At 42.9% G+C, this 21,960-nt stretch overlaps 1 protein-coding gene and 1 long non-coding RNA gene across 5 annotated transcripts in view; one reads left to right on the top strand and one right to left on the bottom strand.

The window, feature by feature from the left end:
- The window catches only part of AMFR (autocrine motility factor receptor), a 60,827-nt gene that overhangs the window by 30,072 nt on the left and 8,795 nt on the right, over positions 1–21,960 (top strand). For 2 of the 4 annotated variants that reach the window (XM_033218443.1, XM_033218445.1), the window contains exons 9-11: positions 939–1,129; positions 4,299–4,402; positions 15,868–15,894. In XM_033218443.1, coding sequence (XP_033074334.1) covers positions 939–1,129; positions 4,299–4,402; positions 15,868–15,894 — 322 coding nt within the window. The remainder of the gene's footprint in view (positions 1–938; positions 1,130–4,298; positions 4,403–15,867; positions 15,895–21,960) is intronic. The other 2 variants (XM_033218444.1, XM_033218446.1) reach the window with 1 other exon arrangement.
- On the bottom strand, positions 10,692–21,336 carry LOC117087810. Its single transcript, XR_004438922.1, has 3 exons — positions 21,222–21,336; positions 15,520–15,523; positions 10,692–10,707 (listed from the first exon to the last, which is right to left on the bottom strand). It is a non-coding gene; the product is annotated as an uncharacterized LOC117087810 (long non-coding RNA).

Raw genomic sequence — 21,960 nt, 5'->3', positions numbered from 1 at the left:
CTCATAAAATGGGAGGGACCTTGGAGATTAATTCATCCAGCCGTCTCATTCTTTAGTGGAGAGGACTAGTCAAGAGAGGCTGAAGGGTTTGCCTGGATCACACAGCTAGTTAGAGGGAGAATTGGGACTGATCTCACATTTTCTGCTTCTTACTCTAGTATCCTTTCCTTTAATGGATACCTCAAGTATTTACTGAGTGTCTACCATAATTAAGGCATTATCATCTCCTGAGAGAGGGCAAAAGAAGCTTCAGCCTTGTTGGGAAAGCAGCATGCAAAGAGAAGAGGGTGGAGGAGGTTGAGGTGGTGAATGGAGAGGAGAGGTTACAGGTGAGCCAGGGGAACAGGGAGGTAAGGACCTGTAGGGCTGTCATGCTTGAGGAAAAAGCAGATGGGAGGTCTTAGCAAGTTTGGTGCCAGATAAGTGAGTTGGAAGGAGAGGAGCTTGAGTGAATGAGTGAGATTTTTGACATCAAGATTTTGAAGACAAGGCCAAGGCTATGACTGTGCTAGTGGTAGCTAAAGCAGAGTGAAAGACGTGAGCGTCAGAGTGGAGGACTCAAGGATATGAGAGGCCAGGGTGTTGGATGATTCAGCCACATGGATTTTGAAGTAGCCAAATAGAGTTGGATGAGAAGATGGTGAACCATGCTAGGAAGTCCCACTGAAAAGGGGTCGCAACCAGGAGCTTGGTAGATGACTTCATATGGTAAAGGATTCATGTTCCCAGCAGGACACGCTGGAAGTGTATTAAAGTGAAGCATGGCAAAGAGGTAATGTCCGTAAATGCTTCTCAACACTTAAATCTTACTAGTGGTGGAGAGAAAATCAAATTGCAGCACATTTGATAGATCCAGAGTACTTCTGGGTGAATTCTCACAAAGTATGCTAAGGAACAATTGAGGATGCTGATGTATGTTCTTTTGGACTTTTTGGTAGCTCCTGTCTTCGTTCCTGGCTAGAACAAGACACCTCCTGTCCAACATGCAGAATGTCTCTTAATATTGCCGACAATAATCGTGTCAGGGAAGACCATCAAGGAGAGAATTTGGATGAGAATTTGGTTCCTGTAGCAGCAGCCGAAGGGAGACCTCGCTTAAACCAACACAATCACTTCTTCCATTTCGATGGTTAGTTGGTTTCAACCTCTAAAACTATACCTAAGGGATGTTCTCCCCTAGGCAGATACTATTTTAATTATAAATTGCCCTGTACAGACCAATTTAATATTATACAGTCATGTGCCCCATAACGACATTTCAGTCCATGACAAACCGCATATACGGCAGTGGTCCCATAAGATGATAATGGACCTAAAAAATTCCTGTGGCCTAGTATTTACTACAATTTTTATCATTATTTTAAAGTGTACTCATACTTACATACAAAAAAAATTTACTGTAAAACAGCCTCAGGCAGGTCCTTCAGGAGGTTCCAGAATAAGGTATTGTTATTCTAGAAGATGACAGCTCCATGCGTGTTACTGCCCCTGAAGACGTTCCAGTGGTACAAGAGGTGGAGGTGGACCACGGTGATACTGATACTTCTGGCCTGTGTAGGCTTAGGCTAGTGTGTGTGTTTGTATCTTAGTTTTTAGCCAAAAACATTTAAAAAGTAAAATTAAAACTTTTAGAAATAGAAAAACTCTTGCAGAATAAAAAAGAAAATATTTTTAACAGCTGTACAGGGTGTTTAGATTTTAAGCTAAGTGTTACTACAAGAGTCAAAAAGTTAAAAAAAAATTAAGTTTATGAAGTAAAAAACTTATAGTAAGCTAAATTTAATTTATTGAAGAAAGAAACATTTTGTCATGAATTTAGTGTAGCCTAAGTGTACGGTGTTTATAAAGTCTACAGGAGCACACAGTAATGTCCTAGGTCTTCACATTTCACCACTCACTGGCTCACCTAGAGCAGCCTTAATCCTGCAAGCTTCATTCCTGATAAGTGCCCTATGCAGGTGTACTTTTTTGTGTTTTTTTGTACCATATTTTTACTACATGTTTTCTATTAGATATGTTTAGATACACAAATACTTAGCACTGTGTTACAACTGCCTCCAGTACAGTGACATGCTGTACAGGATTGTAGCCTAGAGCAATAGACTATATCGTATAGCCTGGGCGTATGGTAAGTTATATCATCTAGGTTTATGTAAATACACTCTATGATGTTTGCACAACGATGAAATCACCTAACAACACATTTCTCAGGACATGTCCCTGTTGTTAAGCTATGCACTGACTGTATTTCAATTTTAATTGAAAGCATTTAGGTGGGATGGATGGATAGATGGATGGATAGAGATAGAACAAACAGGGGTGCCAGGCATTTTGCCTGATTCCATGTCAGTATGGGCAGGGTGGGGCAGGAGGGTGGAGAAGTAAAACTGAATCAACCATGCCTTCAAGGAGCACACTTAATTAGCTCAATAGTTCACCTTTGCTAATAATGTTTTGCATTTGTGTAGCATTTAAGCATATAACGAAGGATCATTGAGAAGCCTTTCTAGTGAGTACCACAGGCAGAATCCGAGCTGGAACCCTGTTGCTTTGTCCATAAAATATAAATATTCTGCCTCCCAGCAGTGTGAAAAGGAGTTGTAATGAAAACCACACTTAAAATTCTAAGACTGTGACATATCAGGGTCTGGTTGATCATCCTTCTTTAATTCACATTAAGCTGCTGTTGATTTTCAACAGTCCAGTACCGCTAAATTCTGTGAGTTCATGTTTATAATTATTACTATAACACAAGCATCCCTGGAATTTTGTTAGCAGTAGTGCTAGTCACATCCCCAATTTGAGTTTCAAGAATGGGGTACAGTGGGGATGGTGTCATGTTGGTGAAATCCCTCAAAGAAAGGACCAGAGGGAGTAGAGTCATATCTTCCAGAAGAGTAGGTGGGGCTACTTGGCTGGCTAGGCCCAGAATGTTAGAGGGGTTTAGGGGGCCTGGTTTGGTGGCTGTGAATGAAGGGCTCTTCCAGGTAAAACTTCTGAAATATACTAGCAATATTGGAGATGAGACCTGGCTATCCAATCCATTATTTTATGAATTATGACTACTAAAAATTTAGTCAAAATAGATAAACTCAACTTTATTTCTCCCTAGTTAGTACATGAAATAAGTATCCATTTCTTAAATGGGTACATTTTGTTTGTACCCATCTCAAGACCTTTGAGATGGCCATTCCACTTGATTTCTTTCTTTCTTTTTTTTTTTTGAGACGGAGTCTTACCCTGTCTCCAGGCTGGAGTGCAGTGGCGTGATCTCAGCTCACTGCAACCTCCGATTCCCTGGTTTAGGCGATTCTCCTGCCTCAGCCTCCCGAGTAGCCGGGATTACAGGCACGTGCCACCATGCCTGGCTAATTTTTGTATTTTTAGTAGAGACGGGGTTTTACCGTTCTGGCCAGGATGGTCTCGATCTCCTGACCTTGTGATTTGTCTGCCTCAGCCTCCCGCAAGTGTTGGGATTACAAGTGTGAGCCACTGCACCTGGCCACACTTGATTTTCTATTCCATGCATCAGGGTTTCTTTGTGAAGGAATGAAAAGCAGCCTTAAACGTGTAGCTTGATATTGGGTTGTTTTACAGCTTATTCTTGGTGCTGTTGTATCTTGGGCTCCTGTTTTCTTGGGAAATAACAGAAGTAGCAGACTTTTTGGTGCTGTTAGTCTACAAGCCTGTGTTGTAGAATAGCACGATTTAAAAAGAATTTTGAATCAGAAAACCAAGGCTTTTAAGATTAAAGAAAAAATACTTCCTGAAAGTAAATGTGAAAATGCCTCCAAATGAATAGTCATTTGTGTAGCTCGTGAAAGAGAGGAGCCAAAGCTCATGTGTTATAGAAGCTTAGAGACTTGAAAAGCTTCTTCATCTCCCAGGCTGAGCGTGTGAGGGTTCTGGGCTGGGCTGCATCCAGCCCCGCTGGAAAGCAGGATTGCTCAGCAGTGAAGGGTTCTAGAGCTTGCCTGTCTGGCTTCACATCTTAGCCATCATAGTTAAACTGTGTGATCTTGGACAAGTCCGCTAACTTCTAAGTGCCTCAGAGACCAAAGACCAAGGGTATTAGTGCTGTATCTTTGAGAAGGATACTATGAGAATGATAATAGGAGGTACCATGTGGGATGTAGTGAGGATTAAATGAGCTAGTTCACGTGGAACACTTGGCATGAGAGGCCTGCCATATAGGAAGCCCTCAGTGAACACCAGCCATTACAGTGGCTGCTGTGAGAGCAGATGATGGGGAAAGAGTCAGGGCTCTGAAATTTATGCTGGATTCTTGTTTGTTTCAGGGTCTCGGATTGCGAGCTGGCTGCCAAGTTTTTCGGTTGAAGTGATGCACACCACCAACATTCTTGGCATTACACAGGCCAGCAACTCCCAGCTCAATGCAATGGTAAGGCCTGCTAGCTGCTTTAAGAGGATCACTAGGAATTAGGAGGGAAGGAACAGCTAGAGCGTGTGTGCTGGGTATATGACCTTGTTGGTCTTACTCTGCTCTGGCAGAATAGAAGGAATTTTAGGGGCTTCTTTTTATTTACTGGGACTGTTTACATTCCTGTGTTTTAAATTTTGAAACTTTCATTTTATTTCTTTGGTGAATAATCTAACCTTTTCTGAACACTACTAGGTTTACTCTGTTGTAATCTAGGCCTACCTTGGGACTCCTTCGATTTTAGCCAAAAAAAAAAAAAAATTTTTTTTTTTTTCCTGGAGACAGGATCTTCCTTCATTGCCCAGGCTGGAGTGCAGTGGTGCAGTCTGGCTTACTGTACCTTCTACTTCCTGAGTTCAAGCAATTCTCCTGCCTCAGCCTCCTGAGTAGCTGGGATTATAGGCATGGACCACCATGCCTGGCTAATTTTTATAGAGACGAGGTTTCACCGTGTTGACCAGGCTGGTCTCGAACTCCTGGCCTCAAGTGATCCGTCCGCCTTGGCCTCCCAGAATGCTCGGATTACAGACGTGAGCCACTGCATATAGCCTTTAGCCAAAATATTTTGGGGAATTATCGACTGGAGTGAATGATGTGCCTTGCATTAAAAATTTTACAAGGCTGGGCACTGTGGCTGACTCCTGTAATCCCAGAGCTTTGTGAGCCTGAGGCAGGCAGATGGCTTGATTGTCCAGGAGTTTGAGGCTGCAGTGAGCTGTACTCACACCATTGCACTCCAGCTTGGGTGACAGAGTGAGACCCCATCTCTAAAAAAAGCAAAGAGACTGGGCATGGTGGCTCACGCCTGTAATCCCAGCACTTTGGGAGGCTGAGGCAGGTGGATCATGTGAGGTCAGGAGTTCGAGACCAGCCTGGCCCATATAGTGAAACCCTGTCTCTACTAAAAATACAAAAATTTGCTGGGCATGTTGGCATGCACCTGTAATCCCAGCTACTTGGGAGGCTGAGGCAGGAGAATCGCTTGAACCCGGGAGACGGAGGTAGCAGTGAGCCAAGATCATGCCATTACACTCCAGCCTGGGCAACAAGAGTGAAACTCTGTCTCAAAAAAAAAAAAAAAAATTGTATGAGGCTCACCAAATGTGTGTTTTTGTTCCCCATCTTTTCCTCCCTCGCCTCCAAAAATTTGTGTGTGTGTGTGTGTGTGTGTGTGTGTATGTATGCATGCACGTGTGTATATGCCTTGAAATGTTGAGGCGTGTTGTTGGCTCAAGGATATTGTTTGAATACTTCAAGTTTCTTTGTATTTTTCCAAAGCAATGTGTTATTATTATTTTACAATGATGGAGAAACATGTGCAAACCAGTGCAAATCCAGTGCAAACCACCTTAGTCCTGCTTGGATTAGGGCCTCTGGCTGACCTGGATAAGCCCGGCCAGTGCTTTGGAAGGTCATTGGTTCATTCATTAGTTAATCCTTATTGACTGAGTGAACAAATTTGAACTGAGAGCCTGTTCCTGAGACAGGCACTGTGGCGAGCATAGCACCTGCAGTGTCAGTAAGGTAGACACAAGTCTTACTCTCAAGTAGGGTAGATACTAACTGGGGAGACAGGTCATAAATATAAATAAGATGACTGCTGATGGTGATGAGTGTTCTGGTAGCAGTAAGGTAGGCAGTGTGGTGGAGTGGGTGGGTAGAGGCAGAGGAAGCATTTTAGAGGAGGCATTTGGAGATGTTCTCTTTGAGGGGTAATATGTATGCTAAAACAGGAAGGATGAGATGGAGCTGGATCGGGGGAGGAGGCAGTGGAAACAGTAGGTGCAAAGGCTATGACATGAGAAAGTGCTGGGAACTGAGAAAGGTCATTATGGTTGGGGCCTAGCAAGTGGGGAAGCAAGACTGTGATATAAATTGAGATTTCAGAGCCAGAACATGCAGGGTCTTACAGGCCACAGGCAAATTTAGATCTTGTAAAAGTATTAGAAGGCCATTCAAAGCTTCTTACAGACCCCACCACCACCACCAGGGGACTGACAGGACATTTAACAGAATGATTTTGCTTCTGGGAGGAGGATGAATTATAGAAGGTCAGAAATGGAAGCAACAGGACCAGCAATTAGGATGTTGCTGCAGTAGTCAAGGCAAACTCACATAGGGGCTTGGACAGGGGTATTGGTAATACAGGTGAAAAGAAGTGGCAGGTTTAGGACAGTTTTATAAGATGAGCTGGCGGGACTTGGTGCTTTGGTTGGATATGGGGGATGAGAGAAGTGGCGGAATGGAAGCTGCTTTGTTGGGTTTGAATTAAGCAGCTGAGTTGACAGTGGTACCATGTACTGAGATGGGAAGACTCGGGAGGAACAGGCATGAGGATGGGTCACCGTGTTCTGTTTGGGTAAGTCTGCGATGCTCTGTAGGCAGTTCTAGACCTCAGTGAGTAGATCAAGCGAGAGATGCACATTTGGGAGATTGAAGCCTGGAGGTGACATCTAAAGCAGGGGCAAAGAGAAGAGGGCTAACATCTGAGCTCTAGGTCCTGCCATGTTCAGAGGTCTGGCAGAGGGAGGAGCCATGACAGCTGGTGGAGAGGGAAAAGACCAGGAGAAGGTGGCAGCACAGCACAGAGGAGTTGGGTTTTCAGGAGGGAAGAGTCAAGCGTGTGGAATTCTTATAAGATGAACTCATAGAAGTGCATATTGGATTTGGCAGAGTGGGAGTGATTGATTAGCTGGAAAAAGAACCAGCACTTTTCATGGCCTAAGGGGTTGGACACTAGATTGTGGTAGATTGAAATGAATGGGAGCTGAAGAAATAGACCATACCAGGAAGTATGTTATGAAGAAGGACACAGAGCATAGAGGTGGTAGCTTGATAGGGGTGTGGCATCCAGGGGAGTGTTTCATTTGTTTAAGATTTTTGAATAGATCATTTATTTACAAGTTCAGAACCTAGAGAGGAGTATACAGTGAAGTCATGCTCCCATCTTTTTCCCATGTGCCCAGCTTCTATGTCCCCTTAACAGCCTGGGTTAGTTTCTTATGTATTATGTTGCTCCAGAAGGCTTATAGGCACATACAAGCCAATGCTAGTACATACTATTTTTCTGACAGACAAGATTAAGAAAGTGAATTTTTTTTTTTTATTTTTCTATTTTGGTGAAGTACGTTATATCTACTATTTTAATATTTTTCAGATGTACATTTCAGTGGTATATTCACATTGTGCAACTGTCACCACTGTCCATCTGCATAACTCTTTTCATTTTGCACAATCAAAACCCTATACCAAGCCTGTCCAACCTGTGGGCTGCATGTGGCCCAGGACAGCTTTGAATGCAGCCCAACACAAATTTGTAAACTTTCTTAAAACTATGAGTTTTTTTGCCTTTTTTTTTTTTTTTTCTTTTAGCTCATCAGCTATCGTTAGTGTTAGTATATTGTATGTGTGGCTCAAGACAATTCTTCCAATGTGGCCCACGGAAGCCAAAATATTGGATACCCTTGCTCTATACCCATTAAACAGTTAACTACTAATTCTCCCCTCCCTCTAGCCTTTGGCAACCATTATGCTACTTACTTTCTGTATGAGTTTAACTACCTAGGTACCTCATATACGTAGAATTATACCGTATCTGTCATTTTGTGACTGGCTTATTTCACTTAGCATAATGTCATCGTGATTCATGTTGTAGCACGGATCAGAATTTTCTTCCTTTTTAAGGTTGAGTAATACTTCATTATATGTATATACCATGTTTTATTTATCTATTAATCTGTCGATGGACACTTGCATTGCTTCCACATTTTAGCTATTGTGAATAATGCTACTGTGAACATGAGTAGGCATATATTTCTTTGAGACCCTGCTTCTAATTCTTTTGAATACTCATGAGTCTTTTTTGTTTTCAAGACTAATTTTTTAGAGCAGTTTTAGGCTTACAGCAAAATTAAGAAGGTACAGAGATTTCCTGTATACCTCCTGTGCCCCCACACACACAGCCTTCCCCATTATCAACATCCCTCAGCAGAGGGCACATTTGGTACAGTTGATAAACCTGTGTTGGCACATCATAATCACCTAAAGTCCATAGTTTACATTTGTGTTCCCTCTGTAGGTTTGGACAAATACATAGTGACATGTATCCACATGATATAGAGTATTTTCATTGCCCTAAAGATTCTGTATGCACTCTCTGTCTTTCCTTTCCTCCCCCTAGCCTCTAGCAACCACTGATCTTTTTACTATTGTCATAGCTTTGCCTATTCCAGAATGTCATACAGTTGGAATCCTGCAGTATGTAGCCTTTCAGATGGCTTCTTTCACTTAATTATTTGCATGTATGTTTCCTTTATATCTTTAAGGGATTGATAGTTCATTTCTTGTTAGCACTAAATAATATTCCATTGTCTGAATATACCACAATATGTTAATTCATTCACTTACTTAAGGACATCTTGGTTGCTTCCAGGTTTTGGCAGTTATGAATAAAGGTGCTATAAACATCTGTGTACAGGTTTTTATGTAGACATAAGTTCATAACTTCCTTGGTTAAATGCTGATATGGTTTGACTGTGTCCCCACCCACATCTCCTCTTGAATTCCCATGTGTTGTGGGAGGTACCCAGTGGGAGGTAGTTGAATCATGGGGGCAGGTCTTTCCCATGCTGTTCTTGTGATAGGGAATAAGTCTCACAAGATCTGATGGTTTTAAAAAGAGGATTTCCCTGCACAAGCTTTCTCTCTTTGCCTGCCGCCATCCACATAAGATATGACTTGCTCCTCCTTGCCTTCCATCATGATTGTGAGGCCTCCCCAGCCATGTTGAACGTCCATTAAACCTCTTTCTTTTGTAAATTGTCCAGTCTTGGGTATGTCTTTATTAGCTGCGTGAAAATGGACTAATACAGTAAATTGGTACCAGGAGTGGGGTGCTGCTGTAGATACCCGAAAATGTGGAAGCAACTTTGGAACTAGCTAGCAGGCAGGGGTTGGAACAGTTTGGAGGGCTCAGGAGAAGACAGGAAAATGTGGGAAAGTTTGGAACTCCCTAGAGACTTGTTGAATGGCTTTGACCAAAATGCTGATAATGATATGGACAATGAAATCAAGGCTGAGGTGGTCTCAGATGGAGATGAGGAACTTGTTGGGAACTGGAGCAAGGGTGACTCTTATTATGTTTTAGCAAAGAGAATGGCAGCATTTTGCCTCTGCCTTCGAGATTTGGGGAACTTTGAACTTGAGAGAGATGATTTAGGGTATCTGGCAGAAGAAATTTCTAAGCAGCAAAGCATTCAGGAGGTGACTTGGGTGCTGTTAAAGGCATTCAGTTTTAAAAGGGAAACAGCATAAAAGTTTGGAAAGTTTGCAGCTTGACAGTGGGATAGAAAAGAAAATCCTGGCCAGGCGCAGTGGCTCACGCCTGTAATCCCAGCACTTTGGGAGGCCGAGGCGGGCAGATCACAAGGTCAGGAGATTGAGACCACGGTGAAACCTCGTCTCTACTAAAAATACAAAAAAAATTAGCTGGGCACAGTGGTGGGCGCCTGTAGTCCCAGCTACTCAGGAGGCTGAGGCAGGAGAATGGCATGATCCCGAGAGGCAGAGCTTGCAGTGAGCCGAGACCGCACCACTGCACTCCAGCCTGGGGGACAGAGCGAGACTCCGTCTCAAAAAAAAAAAAGAAGAAAAGAAAATCCCATTTTCTGAGGAGAAATTCAAACTGGCTGCAGAAATTTGCATAAGTAACCAGGGGCTGAATGTTAATCTCCAAGACAATGGGGAAAATATCTGCAGGGCATCTTCACAGCAGCCCCTCTCATCACAGGCCCAGAGGCCTAGGAGGAAAACATGGTTTCGTGGGTGGGGCTCAGGGTCCCTGTGCTGTGTGCAGCCTAGGGACTTGGTGCCCTATGTCTCAGCTGCTCCAGCCATGGCTGAAAGGGGCCAATGTACAGCTTGGGCCTCTGGCTTCAGAGGGTGCAAGCCCCAAGCCTTGGCAGCCTTCAGGCTGCAAGTGCACAGAAGTCAAGAATTGGGGTTGGGAACCTTTGCCTAGATTTCAGAAGATGTATGGAAACACCTGGATGCCCAGGCAGAAGTTTGGCGCAGGGGCGGGGCGGGGCCTTCATGGAGAACCTCTGCTAGGGCAGTGCAGAAGGGAAATGTGGGATCAGAGCCCCTACACAGAGTCCTTGCTGGGGCACCGCCTAGTGGAGCTGTGAGAGGAGGGCCACTGTCCTCCAGACCCCAGAATGGTAGATCCACTGACAGCTTGCACTGTGCACCTGGAAAAGCTGCAGACACTCAACGCCAGTCCATGAAAGCAGCCGAGAGGGAGGCTGTACCCTGCACAGCAGCCACAGGGGTGGAGCTGCCCAAGACCATGGAAACCCATCTCTTGCAGTCAGCGTGACCCAGATGTGAGACATGGATTCAAAGGAGATCATTTTGGAGCTTTAAGGTTTGACTGCCGTACCTTATTTCGGACTTGCATGTGGCCTGTAGCCCTTTTGTTTTGGCCAATTTCTCCCATTTGGAATGGCTGTATTTACCCAATGTGTATATCCCTATTGTATCTAGGAAGTAGCTAACTTGCTGTTGATTTTACAGACTCATAGACAGAAAGGACTTGCCTTATCTCAGATGAGATGTTGGACTGTGGACTTTTGAATTAATGCTGAAATAAGTTAACACTTTGGGGGACTGTTGGGAAGGTGTGATTGGTTTTGAAATGTAAGGACATGAGATTTGGGAGGGGCCGGGGCGGGATGATATGGTTGACTGTGTCCCCACCCCAGACTCATCTTGAATTCCCATGTTTTGTGGAAGGGACCTGGTAGGAGGTAGCTGAATCATGGGGGCAGGTCTTTCTCCTGCCGTTATTGTGATAGTGAATAAGTCTCACGAGATATGATCGTTTTAAAAAGAGGAGTTCACCTGCACAAGCTCTCTCTCTTTGCCTGCCACCATCCATGTAAGATGTGACTTGCTCCTCCTTGCCTTCTGCCATGATCCTGAGGCCTTCCCAGCCATGTGGAACTGTAAGTTGATGAAACCTCTTGTTTTTGTAAATTGCCAGTCTGGGGTATGTCTTTATCAGCAGTGTGAAAATGGACTAATACAAATGCTAAACAGCATGATTGCTAGATCAAATGGTAAAATTGTTTAGTTTTCTTAGAAGCTGCCAAATTGCCCTCCCGAGTGGCTGTATCATCTTGCGTTCTCACCAGCAGTGAATGAGAGTTCCCATTAGTCTACATCCTCCAGCATTTGGTGTTGTCAGTGTTCCAGATTTTGGCTATTCTAATACATATGTAGTGGCGTCTTGTTTTAATTTGCATTTATCTAATGACATATGATGTGGAGCAACCTGTTATATTGTTATTTGCCATTTGTATATCTATCTTTGGTGAAGTATCTATTAAGGTCTTATACCCATTTTTTTGACGAGGTTGTTTGTTTTTTTATTGTTGAGCTTTAAAAATTCTTTGTATATTTTGGATAGCAGTCCTTTATCAGATGTGTCTTTTACAAGTATTTTCTCCCAGTCTGTGGCTTGTCATCTTATTTTTGACACTGTCTTTTGCAGAACTTTTTACTTTTAATGAAGTCCAGCTTATCAATTACTTTCTTTCATGAATCGTGCTGTTGGTGGTGTATCTAAAAAGTCATTGCCATACCCTAGGATATTTATTTCTCTGTTATCTTCTAGGGGCATTATAGTTTTGCATTTTACATTTAGGCCTGTGATCCATTTTGAGTTATTGTGAAGAGTATAAGGGCTGTGCCTAGATTATTTTTTTGCATGTGAATGGCCAGTTATAGCACCATTTATTGAAAAGGGTATCTTTTCTCTGTTGTATTGCCTTTGCTCTTCTGTTGAAAATCAGCTAACTATGTGGGTTTAGTTCTGGGCTCTCTATTCTGTTCCATTGATCTATTTGCTCTTTTGCCAATACCACATAGTCTTGATTGCTGTAGCTTTGTAACAAGTCTTTTAGACAGGCAGTGTCATATCCTCCAACTTTGTTCTTCTTCAATATTGTATTGGCTATCCTGAGTCTTTTGTCTCTTCATATAACCTTTAGAATCATTTTGTCAATATCCACAAAATAACTTGCTGGAATATTGATTGGGACTGCATTGAATCTGTACGTCAAGTTGGGAAGAATGGACATCTTGACAATATTTAGTCTTTCTGTCCATGAGCATGGACTGTCTCTCCATTTATTTCATTCTTCTTTGTTATCATTTATCAAGATTTTATAATTTTCCTCATATAGATCTTACATGTATTTTGTCCTAAATATTTTGTTTTGTGGGGATTAATATAAAGCATACTGCGTTTTTAATTTCAAATTCCACTTGGCTCGTTTCTGTATATAGGAAAGCAATTGACTGTAGTATTGTTAACCTTGTACTCACAACTTTGCTGTAATTGCTTATTAGTTCCAAGAGTATTTTTATCAGTTCTTCCAGATTTTCTACATAGACGAGCATGTCATCTGAAGAGTTTTATTTCTTCCTTCCCAATCTGTTTACCTTTTCTTGTCTTATTGTATTAGCTTGGACTTCCAGGATGACATTGGAAAGCATTGGTTAGATGGGACATCTTTGTCTTGTTCCTGATCTTAATGTGAAAGCTTTGAGTTTCTCACCATTAAGCATGATGTTAGTGGTAGGGTTTTTGTAGATATTCTTTATCACAGTGACAAAGTTCCCCTCTATTCCTATTTACTGAGAGGTTTTATCATGAATGGGTGTTGGATTTTGTCGAGTGATTTTTCTGCATCTATTGATAAGGTCATGTTACTTTTCTTTTTTAGCCTGTTGGTAATATTGAATTATATTAATTTATTTTCAAATGTTGAACCAGCCTTACGTACCTGGGATAAATACCACTTGGATGTAGTGTATAATTATTTTTATACATTGTTGGATTTGCTAATATTTTATTGAGGATTTTTACTTATGTGTTTATGACAGATATTGGTCTGAGTTTTCTTGTAATCTTTCTCTGGTTTTAGTATTAATGCTGACCTTATAGTATGAGTTAGGAAGTATCCCTTCTGCTTCTATCCTCTGAAAGAGATTGTAGAGAATTGTTATAATTTCTTCCTTAAATGTTTGGTAGAGTTCACTAGCGAACTCATCTGGGCTGATGCCTTCTGCTGTGGAAGATTATTAATTATGTATACAATTTCACATTGTTTGTTCTTGCATAAGTTTTGGCAATTCTAATTATAAAAAGTGATCTGTATAATATTTCTTGTATTAGTAATTTAGGTCCTTTCTCTTTTTTTCTTAGTTAGCTTGGCTTAGAGGCTTATCAGTTTTATTGATCTTTTCAAAGGACCAGCTTTTGGTTTCATTGATTTTTCTCTCTTGATTCCTTATTTTCAATTTCATTGACTTCTGCTCTCATTTTTATTTGTTCTGCTTACTTTGGATTTAATTTATTCTTCTATTTCTAATTTTCTAAGATGGAAACTTGTTTATGTCTTCTTTTCTAATATATATATTCAGTGCTATACATTTTCCTCCAAGCACTGCTTTCACTACATCTCACAGTTTTGATAAATTGTTTTCATTTTCATTTAATTCAAAATATTTTAAAATTTGCCCTGAGATATCTTCTTTGATCTTTGTGTTATTTAGATGTTGTTTAATCTTCATGTATTTTGGGATTTTCCAGTTTTCTTACTGTTAATGATTTCTGCCCTAAGAGCAGACATTGTGTAATTTATTTTCTTTTAAATTTATTAAGATGTGTTTTATGGCCTAGCTTGTGGTCTGTCTTGAATGTTCTATGTGAGCTTGAGAATAATGTGTATTCTGCTGTTGTTGGATGAAGTAGTCTACAGATGTTGATTGTATACAGTTGATTGATGGTGGTATTGAGTTCAGCTATGTTCTTACTGATTTTCTGCCCGCTTGAGTGTTAATTTGTGGTAGGTGTTGTAGTCTCCAAATCTATTTGTTTCTCTTTGTGGTTCTTTTAATTTTTGCTTCAGTTTGTCTGATGCTTTGTTGTTAGGTGTATATACTTTATTAATTAATTTAATTTAATTAAGTAATTTATTTTTTGGAGACAGAGCCGCACTTGGTTGCCCAAGCTGGAGTGCAGTGGCCCGATCACGGCTCACCGCAACCTCTGCCTTCTGGGCTCAAGCGATTCTTCTGCCTTGGCCTCCTGAGTAGCTGAGATTACAGGCATGTGTCACCACACCCGACTAATTTTTGTATTTTTAGTAGAGACGAGTTTCACCATGTTAGCCAGGCTGGTCTCAAACTCTTGACCTCAAGTGATCTGCCTTCCTCGACCTCCCAGAGTACTGGGATTATAGGCGTGAGCCACTGTGCCCAGCAGGTGTATATATACTTTAAAGATGCCATGTCTTCTTGGAGAATTGACCCCATGATCATTTTGTAATGCTGTTCTTCATCCCTGATAACTTTGCTTGCTTTGATGTTTGCTCTGTGAAAGTAATATAGCTGCTCCTGGTTTCTTTTGGTTAGTGTTGGTGTGGTATATTTTTCTTAATCCATTTTCTTTTACTCTGTATGTGTCTTTGTTTTAAAGTGGGTTTCTTGTAAACAGCATTCAGTTAGGTCTTGTTTTTTTTTTATTTACTCTGACAACCTCTCTTATTTGGTACATTTAAGCCATTGATATTCAAAGTGATTATTAATGTATTTGGATTAAAAACTACAATTTTGTTAATGTTTTCTATTTGTTGCCCTTGTTTTTTGTTCCTATTTTTGTCTTCCACTCTTTCTCTGCCTCTTGTGGTTTTAATTGAACATTTTATAGAATTCCATTTCTCTCCTTTCTTAGCATATTAGTATACTTCTTTTTACTTGTTTTAATGCAAGGTTGTCCAATCTTTTGGCTTCCCTGGGCCACGTTGGAAGAAGAAGAATTGTCTTGGGCCACACATAAAATACACTAACACTAATGATAGCTAATGAGCCAAAAAAAAAAAAAATTAAAAATATCTCATAATGTTTTAAGAAAGTTTATAAATTTGTGGCCGGGCGCGGTGGCTCAAGCCTGTAATCCCAGCACTTTGGGAGGCCGAGACGGGCGGATCACGAGGTCAGGAGATCGAGACCATCCTGGCTAACACGGTGAAACCCCGTCTCTACTAAAAATACAAAAACTAGCTGGGCGAGGTGGCGGGCGCCTGTAGTCCCAGCTACTCGGGAGGCTGAGGCAGGAGAATGGCGTAAACCCGGGAGGCGGAGCTTCCAGTGAGCTGAGATCCGGCCACTGCACTCCAGCCCGGGCGACAGAGCGAGACTCCGTCTCAAAAAAAAAAATAAAAAATAAAAAAAAATAAATAAATAAATTTGTATTGGGCTGCATTCAAAGCTGTGTGGGCCATGGGTTGGACAAGCTTGTTTTAATGGTTGCTCTAGAGTTTGTAATATACATTTGCAACTAATTCGTTTACTTTCAGATAACACTGTACCACTGCATGGGAAGTGTGAGTACCTTTTGATAACAAAACAATCCTAATTCCTTGCTCCTGTCCCTTGTATCATTGTCATTCATTTCACCTGTATATGAGTACATAAGCACACACACGCACAAGCACACATAAACTGAATGTGCTGTTGCTGTTATTTTGAACCGATTGTTCTGTTAGATTAAGGAACAGTTTTTGTTTATCTTTATTTATACCTTCTTTGATGCTCTTCATTTCTTTATGTGGAGCTGAGCTTTCTGACCTATATCGATTTCTTTCTCTCTCAACAAGTTTTTATTTTTAACCTTTTTTGTAAGGCAGGTCTCACAGCAACGTATTCCCTCAACTTTGGTTTGTCTGAGACAGTCTTTGTTTCTGCATCACTTTGGAAGGATAATTTTGTGGGGTATAGAATTCTCTGTTGGTGAGTCTTTTCTTAACACTTTAAATATTTCCCTTCGCTGTCTTCTTGAAGCTTGTGGGGTTTCTGAGGAGCTCTTGATGTCATTCCTGTCTTCTTTGCTCCTCTAGAGGTAAGGTGTTTTTCCCTCTGGCCTCTTTCAGGGTGTTTTTCTTAATCTTTGATTATCTATAATTTGGATTTTATATCCTTGGTGTCCTTTTTTTTTTTTTTTTTTTTTTTTAGCATTTGTCCTGCTTGGCACTCTGTAAGATTACTGGATCTGTGGTTTGGTGTCTGACATTAATTTGGGAACGTTCTCAGCCATTATCATTTCAAATGTTTCTTGTGTTCCTTTCTCTTTTCCTTCTGCGATTCACATTAAGCGCGTTTACACCTTTTGTAGTTGCCCCACAGTTCCTGAATTTTCTGCTCTGTTATTTTCAGTTTTTATTCTCTCTGCTTTTCCATTTTTTTGAGATGGAGTCTTACTCTGTCACCCAGGCTAGAGTGCAGTGGTACGATCTCAGCTCACTGCAACCTCCACCTCCCAAGTTCAAGCAGTTCTTCTGCCTCACCCTCCCCAGTAGCTGGGACTACTGGCATGCACCACTATGCCTGGCTAAATTTTTGTATTTTTAGTAGAGGTGGGGTTTCACCATGTTGCCCAGGCTGGTCTTGAACTCCTGACCGCAATTGAGCCATCTGCCTTGGCCTCCCAAAATGCTGGGATTACAGGTGTGAGCCACTGCACCTGGCCTGCTTTTCCATTTTCAAAGTGTATATCTCAGGCTCAGAGATTCTTCCCTCAACTGGGTCCATCTATTAATAAGCCTGCCACGGGAATTCTTCACTCATGTTGGTGTTTCTGGTCTCTGGCACTTCTCTTTGGTTCTTTCTTAGGATTTCCATCTGCCTACTTATGCTGCCCGTCTGTTCCTGCATGCTGTCCACTTTATCCATTAGTGCTCTTTGCATATTAATCATAGTTTTAAATTCCCAGTCTGTTAATTTCAGCATCTCTGCTCTGTGTGGCTCTGATGCTTGCTCTGCCTCTTCAAACTGTGTTTTTTGCATTTTAGTATGCCTTATAATTTTTTCATGATAGTTGAACACGATGTACTGTGTAAAAGGGACTGTGGTGAACAGGCCTGTTGTGATGTAGGTGTCGGGGGAGGGAAAGAAGTATTCTGTAGTCCTGGGATTAGGGCTCCATCCTTTAGTGAGCCCGCGCTCTGGACTGTGAACTTCAACCTACTTCTCTGGTTTCCCTCCTCCTGTGGGACAGGATAGCTCGAGTGGACTGGAGTTCCCTCTGGTCGGTGCAGCTCTAATCAGACCCCAGCAGATGAGGTTCTGGTTGAGTAGTTTCTCCTGAGGGCAGACGTTGTTAGGAACAGTGTCCTGGCTGATTTCACTGAGGTGCTTTTTCCCTTCCCTGTGCTGGAAGCAGGAGGGGATGCTTGTAGGATCACTGTTGGCACCGAATCTCACAGTATTACAGGGGAGCTCCCTCAGCCTGAGTGCCCTGGAATTTTTACCTCTCAGAGTTGTTACACTGAGTCTGTAGCAATTTGTCAGTTAAAAGTCAGGTTTACCTCCACGCGCCCCCCCCCCTCCTTTTTTTAAGACCAAGTCTCGCTCTTTCGCCAGGTTGGAGGGCAGTGGCGAGATCTTGGCTCACTGCAACCTCCGCCTCCCAGGTTCAAGCAATTCCCCTGCCTTAGCCTCCCGAGTAGCTGGGATTACAGGCGTGCACCACCACACCTGGCTAATTTTCTGTATTTTAGTAGAGATGGAGGTTTCACCATGTTGGCCAGGATGGTCTCGAACTCCTGACCTCAAGTGATCCACCTGCCTCGGCCTCCCAAAGTGCTGGGATTACAGGCGTGAGCCACTGTGTCCGGCTGTTTTTTTTAAAGGGTAGATTCAAAAGCACGTCTGGTATGTGCGTAGGAATGATCACCAGAGGGGCAGAGATTGATGGGACAGAACAAGTAAAAGAGTCAACTGAAAGAACAAGCTAGGCTAGGGTGGGGAGCTGAGCAGGAGAGAGGGTTGTGAGGAAGGGTGGATATCTAGCTACAGGCATATTGAGATTTGGTTTAAAAAGAAGGCGTGGCTCACAGCCAAGGGGTGGAAGCAACTGAAATGTCTGCTGGAGATGGATGGATAAGGAAGATATGGCAAACCTGTACAGTGGAATGGTACTCAGACTTCAAAAGGAAGGGAATCCTCTTGCATGCTGCAGCATGAATGAACCTGGAGGACATTATGCTGCATGAAATAAGTCTACTACAAAAAGACAAATACCACATAAAACGCTTACAGACAGCAGAATGATGGCTGCAGGAGGGCTGGGGTGAGGTGAAATAGGAGTGTTTCCCTTAGATATAGTTTCAGTTTTGCAAGATAAAAAAGTTCAGATCTCTTGCACAGCTATGTGCCTGTGGTTAACACTGCCACACTATGTAGTCATCCCTTGATATCTGGGGATTGGTTCTAGGACCCCCTCCTTCAGATACCGAAGTCCATGGATGCTCAAGTCTCTGATACAAGATGGGACACTTTAACCCTTAATAGTTTAAGGTAAAAAAAAAAAAGGCCGGGGGAGAGGGATACTCTTTGCATATAACCTGCATACATCTTCCATATATTTTGAATCATTTCTAGACTACTTCTAATACCCAATACAATGTAAATGCTGTGTAAATGGCTGTTACACACTGCATTGTTTAGGAAATAATGACAAGAAAGCCTGTGCATGTTCAGTACAGACCCAGCCATCCTTGGCCTAACTATACAGTACATGTCAGTAACAACGTAACACTTGATCCAGGGCTGGCTGAATCAGCCTGTGAAACTCACCTATATAGTGGTACTGAGGGCTCACTTACACTTGACAAATGGTTAAGATGGCAAATCTTATCTGTTTGGGGCCATAATAAAATAAGAAGGAAGCATGACTCTCCTGGTTCCTCTTTCTCCTTAAACCTCAGCTGGGCTGTCAGCAGAGAGTGAAGGTGACATCTTGGTGCGCATAGGTGGCCTAGGAGTTTGGTAGCCCAGTGCAGCTACTGCTGGGCTCATGGCAGGCATTGTGGGGTTTCTTTGGGGCCAGGCAGTTGTTGAAGCTCTGCAGCTGGACCACCCCACCCGCCTACTTTACAAAGTCAGACTTCAAGGGTGTGCACCCCTCCTAGGAATCAGAATTCCATTCTTGGAGTTTAGAATTCTCAGGCAGGCCCTGGCTGTTCTTCCTCCGGTTCTGTGATGGTTTGGAGTGGACTATTTTTGGTACAACTAATTTACTGGAACCATGCATTTTTTATTAAGATCTAATAATTAACTTGCTGGATTTTCTGGTAGAAAAGCTTTGGTCTAGTAAAATGGATCTTAGGCATTTTTTATTTGGGAAATGAGGGAGAAGCTGTTTAAGAATAAAGAGAAATTTTATCTGATTTTAGAGGTTTTTATGGACTCTTGCCCAGTTGGGTTTGACCTGACCTGGGAAAATAATGATCAACTCATGTTTACATAAACAAGCCGACTGCAGGAACGAGGAGGCCCTGGGGGCCCTGGGCACTGCTTATCTTGCCAACATTCCACCCCCAGCAAGAGCTCTAAGCAGAGTTCGGTGCCAGCCTTTTCCTTCAAGGTCCTGACGTTGACATACTCCCTGCTTCTTCTACAGTCAGAACAACGCGTTCCTAGGAGCTAATACCTCAGGGGGACTTTATTGTGCCTCTAAGGCGATTATTTTTTTCTTCCTGTTTTTTGTTTTAGTTATTAGAACTTTTCCAAAAATAAACCCTTGAATGTAAACATTTATAGAATTAATTTACATATGTGGAAAAAAAATCCAAAGCTGCTTGGATGAAAGTATGGATGGTGGTGTGGCCAGGCCTATGCCTGCTCTCTCTACACATACACCCACTCTAGAGCCCTACTTAAACTCTGAGATGTCTCCAGAGTACAGTTTGAAAACTACAGCTCCAGGGCAATATAAGGAATTTGCATTCTCTATGTATTTTTTTTAAATTGAGACATCATTGAAATAGAGTAAAAATTTACCCTTTTTAACATCCAGTTCAACACGTAATTGTGTATCTATCATCATAATCAAGATGTGGAACAGTTCGATCCTCACCCTCCAAAACTCCACAGTGTCCTTTTGAGAGGTGACAATGGCTAGCAGCCCTCACTCTTGGCGCCTCCTCAGCCTTGGCGTCCACTCTGGCGGCGCTTGAGGAGCCCTTCAGCACGCCACGGCACTGTGGGAGCCCCTCTCTGGGCTGGTCGAGGCCGGAGCCAGCTCCCTCTGCTTGCGGGGAGGTGTGGAGGGAGAGGTGCGTGCGGGAACTGGGGCTGCTCACGGTGCTCATGGGCCAGTGCGAGTTCCAGGTGGGCGTGGGCTCAGCGGGCCCGCACTTGGAGTGGCTGGTCGGTGCCGCCGGCCCCTGGCAGTGAGGGGCTTAGCACCTGGGCCAGCAGCTGCAGAGAGTGCGCCAGGTCCCCTAGCAGTGCCGGTCTGCCTGGGGGCTGCACTCGAATTCTCCCCGGGCGTCAGCTGCCTCCCCGCAGGGCAGGACTTGGGACCTGCAGCCCGTCATGCCCGAACCCGCCCCCCGACCCCGCGGTGGGCTCCCGCACTGCCGAGCCGCCCCCTGCTCTGCCCCGCTCAGTCCCATCAACTGCCCAGGGGCTGAGGAGTGTGGGTGCATGGTGTGGGACTGGCAGGCAGCTCTGCCCACGACCCCCCTGCTGGATCCACTAGGTGAAGCCAGCTAGGCTCCCGAGGCTAGTGGGGACTTGGAGAACTTTTGTGTCTAGCTAAGGGATCATAAACGCACCAATCAGCACTCTGTGTCTAGCTCAGGGTTTGTAAATACACCAATCAACACTCTGTGTCTAGCTCAGGGTTTGTAAATACACAAATCAGCACTTAAGGTCTGAAGGAACAAACACTGGACACACCATCTTTAAGAACTGTAACACTCACCGTGAGGGTCCACAGCTTCATTCTTGAAGTCAGTGAGACCGAGAACCCACCAATTCCGGACACACTTTTGTAGTCACCACCTTCCCCCACCCTCAGCCCCCGCAACCACTTCCTTCCCTGACTCTCAGCCCCTGGCAACCACTTCCTTTCCTGACCCTCAGCCTCTGGCAACCACTTCCTTCCCAGACCCTCAGCCCCTGGCGACCACTTACCAAGTTTCTTTCCCCATAATTTTACCTGTTTCCAGATGCCATATAAATGGAATCATACGCCTGGCTTTTGAGTCAGACCTCTTTCACCTAATATAATGTATTTGAATTTTATCCATGCTGTGTGTATCAGAAGTTTGTTCCCTTTAGGAATTATATCTTAAAGGAAAACACATTTTTATACCCAAGATGTTTTGAGCTTTAAAATGAATACTTTTAAAACATTTATTTATTTGCTATATTTACAGGTTACAAGTGCAGGTTTCTTACATGCATGTATTGCACAGTGGTGAAGTCTGGGCTTGTAGTGTTACCGTCATCTGAAGAGTGAACATTGTACCAAATAGGTAGTTTTCCAACCCTTCCCCCGTACCCCCTCCACCCTCCCACCTTTCGTAGTGCAATGTCTGTTATTCCACTCTTGATGGCCATGCATACTCGTTGTTTAGCTCCCACTTATAAGAACATACGGT

Source organism: Trachypithecus francoisi, unplaced genomic scaffold (assembly GCF_009764315.1).
Source record: "Trachypithecus francoisi isolate TF-2019V2 unplaced genomic scaffold, Tfra_2.0 Lachesis_group10, whole genome shotgun sequence".
Classification (NCBI taxonomy): Eukaryota; Metazoa; Chordata; class Mammalia; order Primates; family Cercopithecidae; genus Trachypithecus; species Trachypithecus francoisi.
Note: the sequence above shows the minus strand (reverse complement) of the source record. Positions and strands in the feature narration are given on the sequence as shown.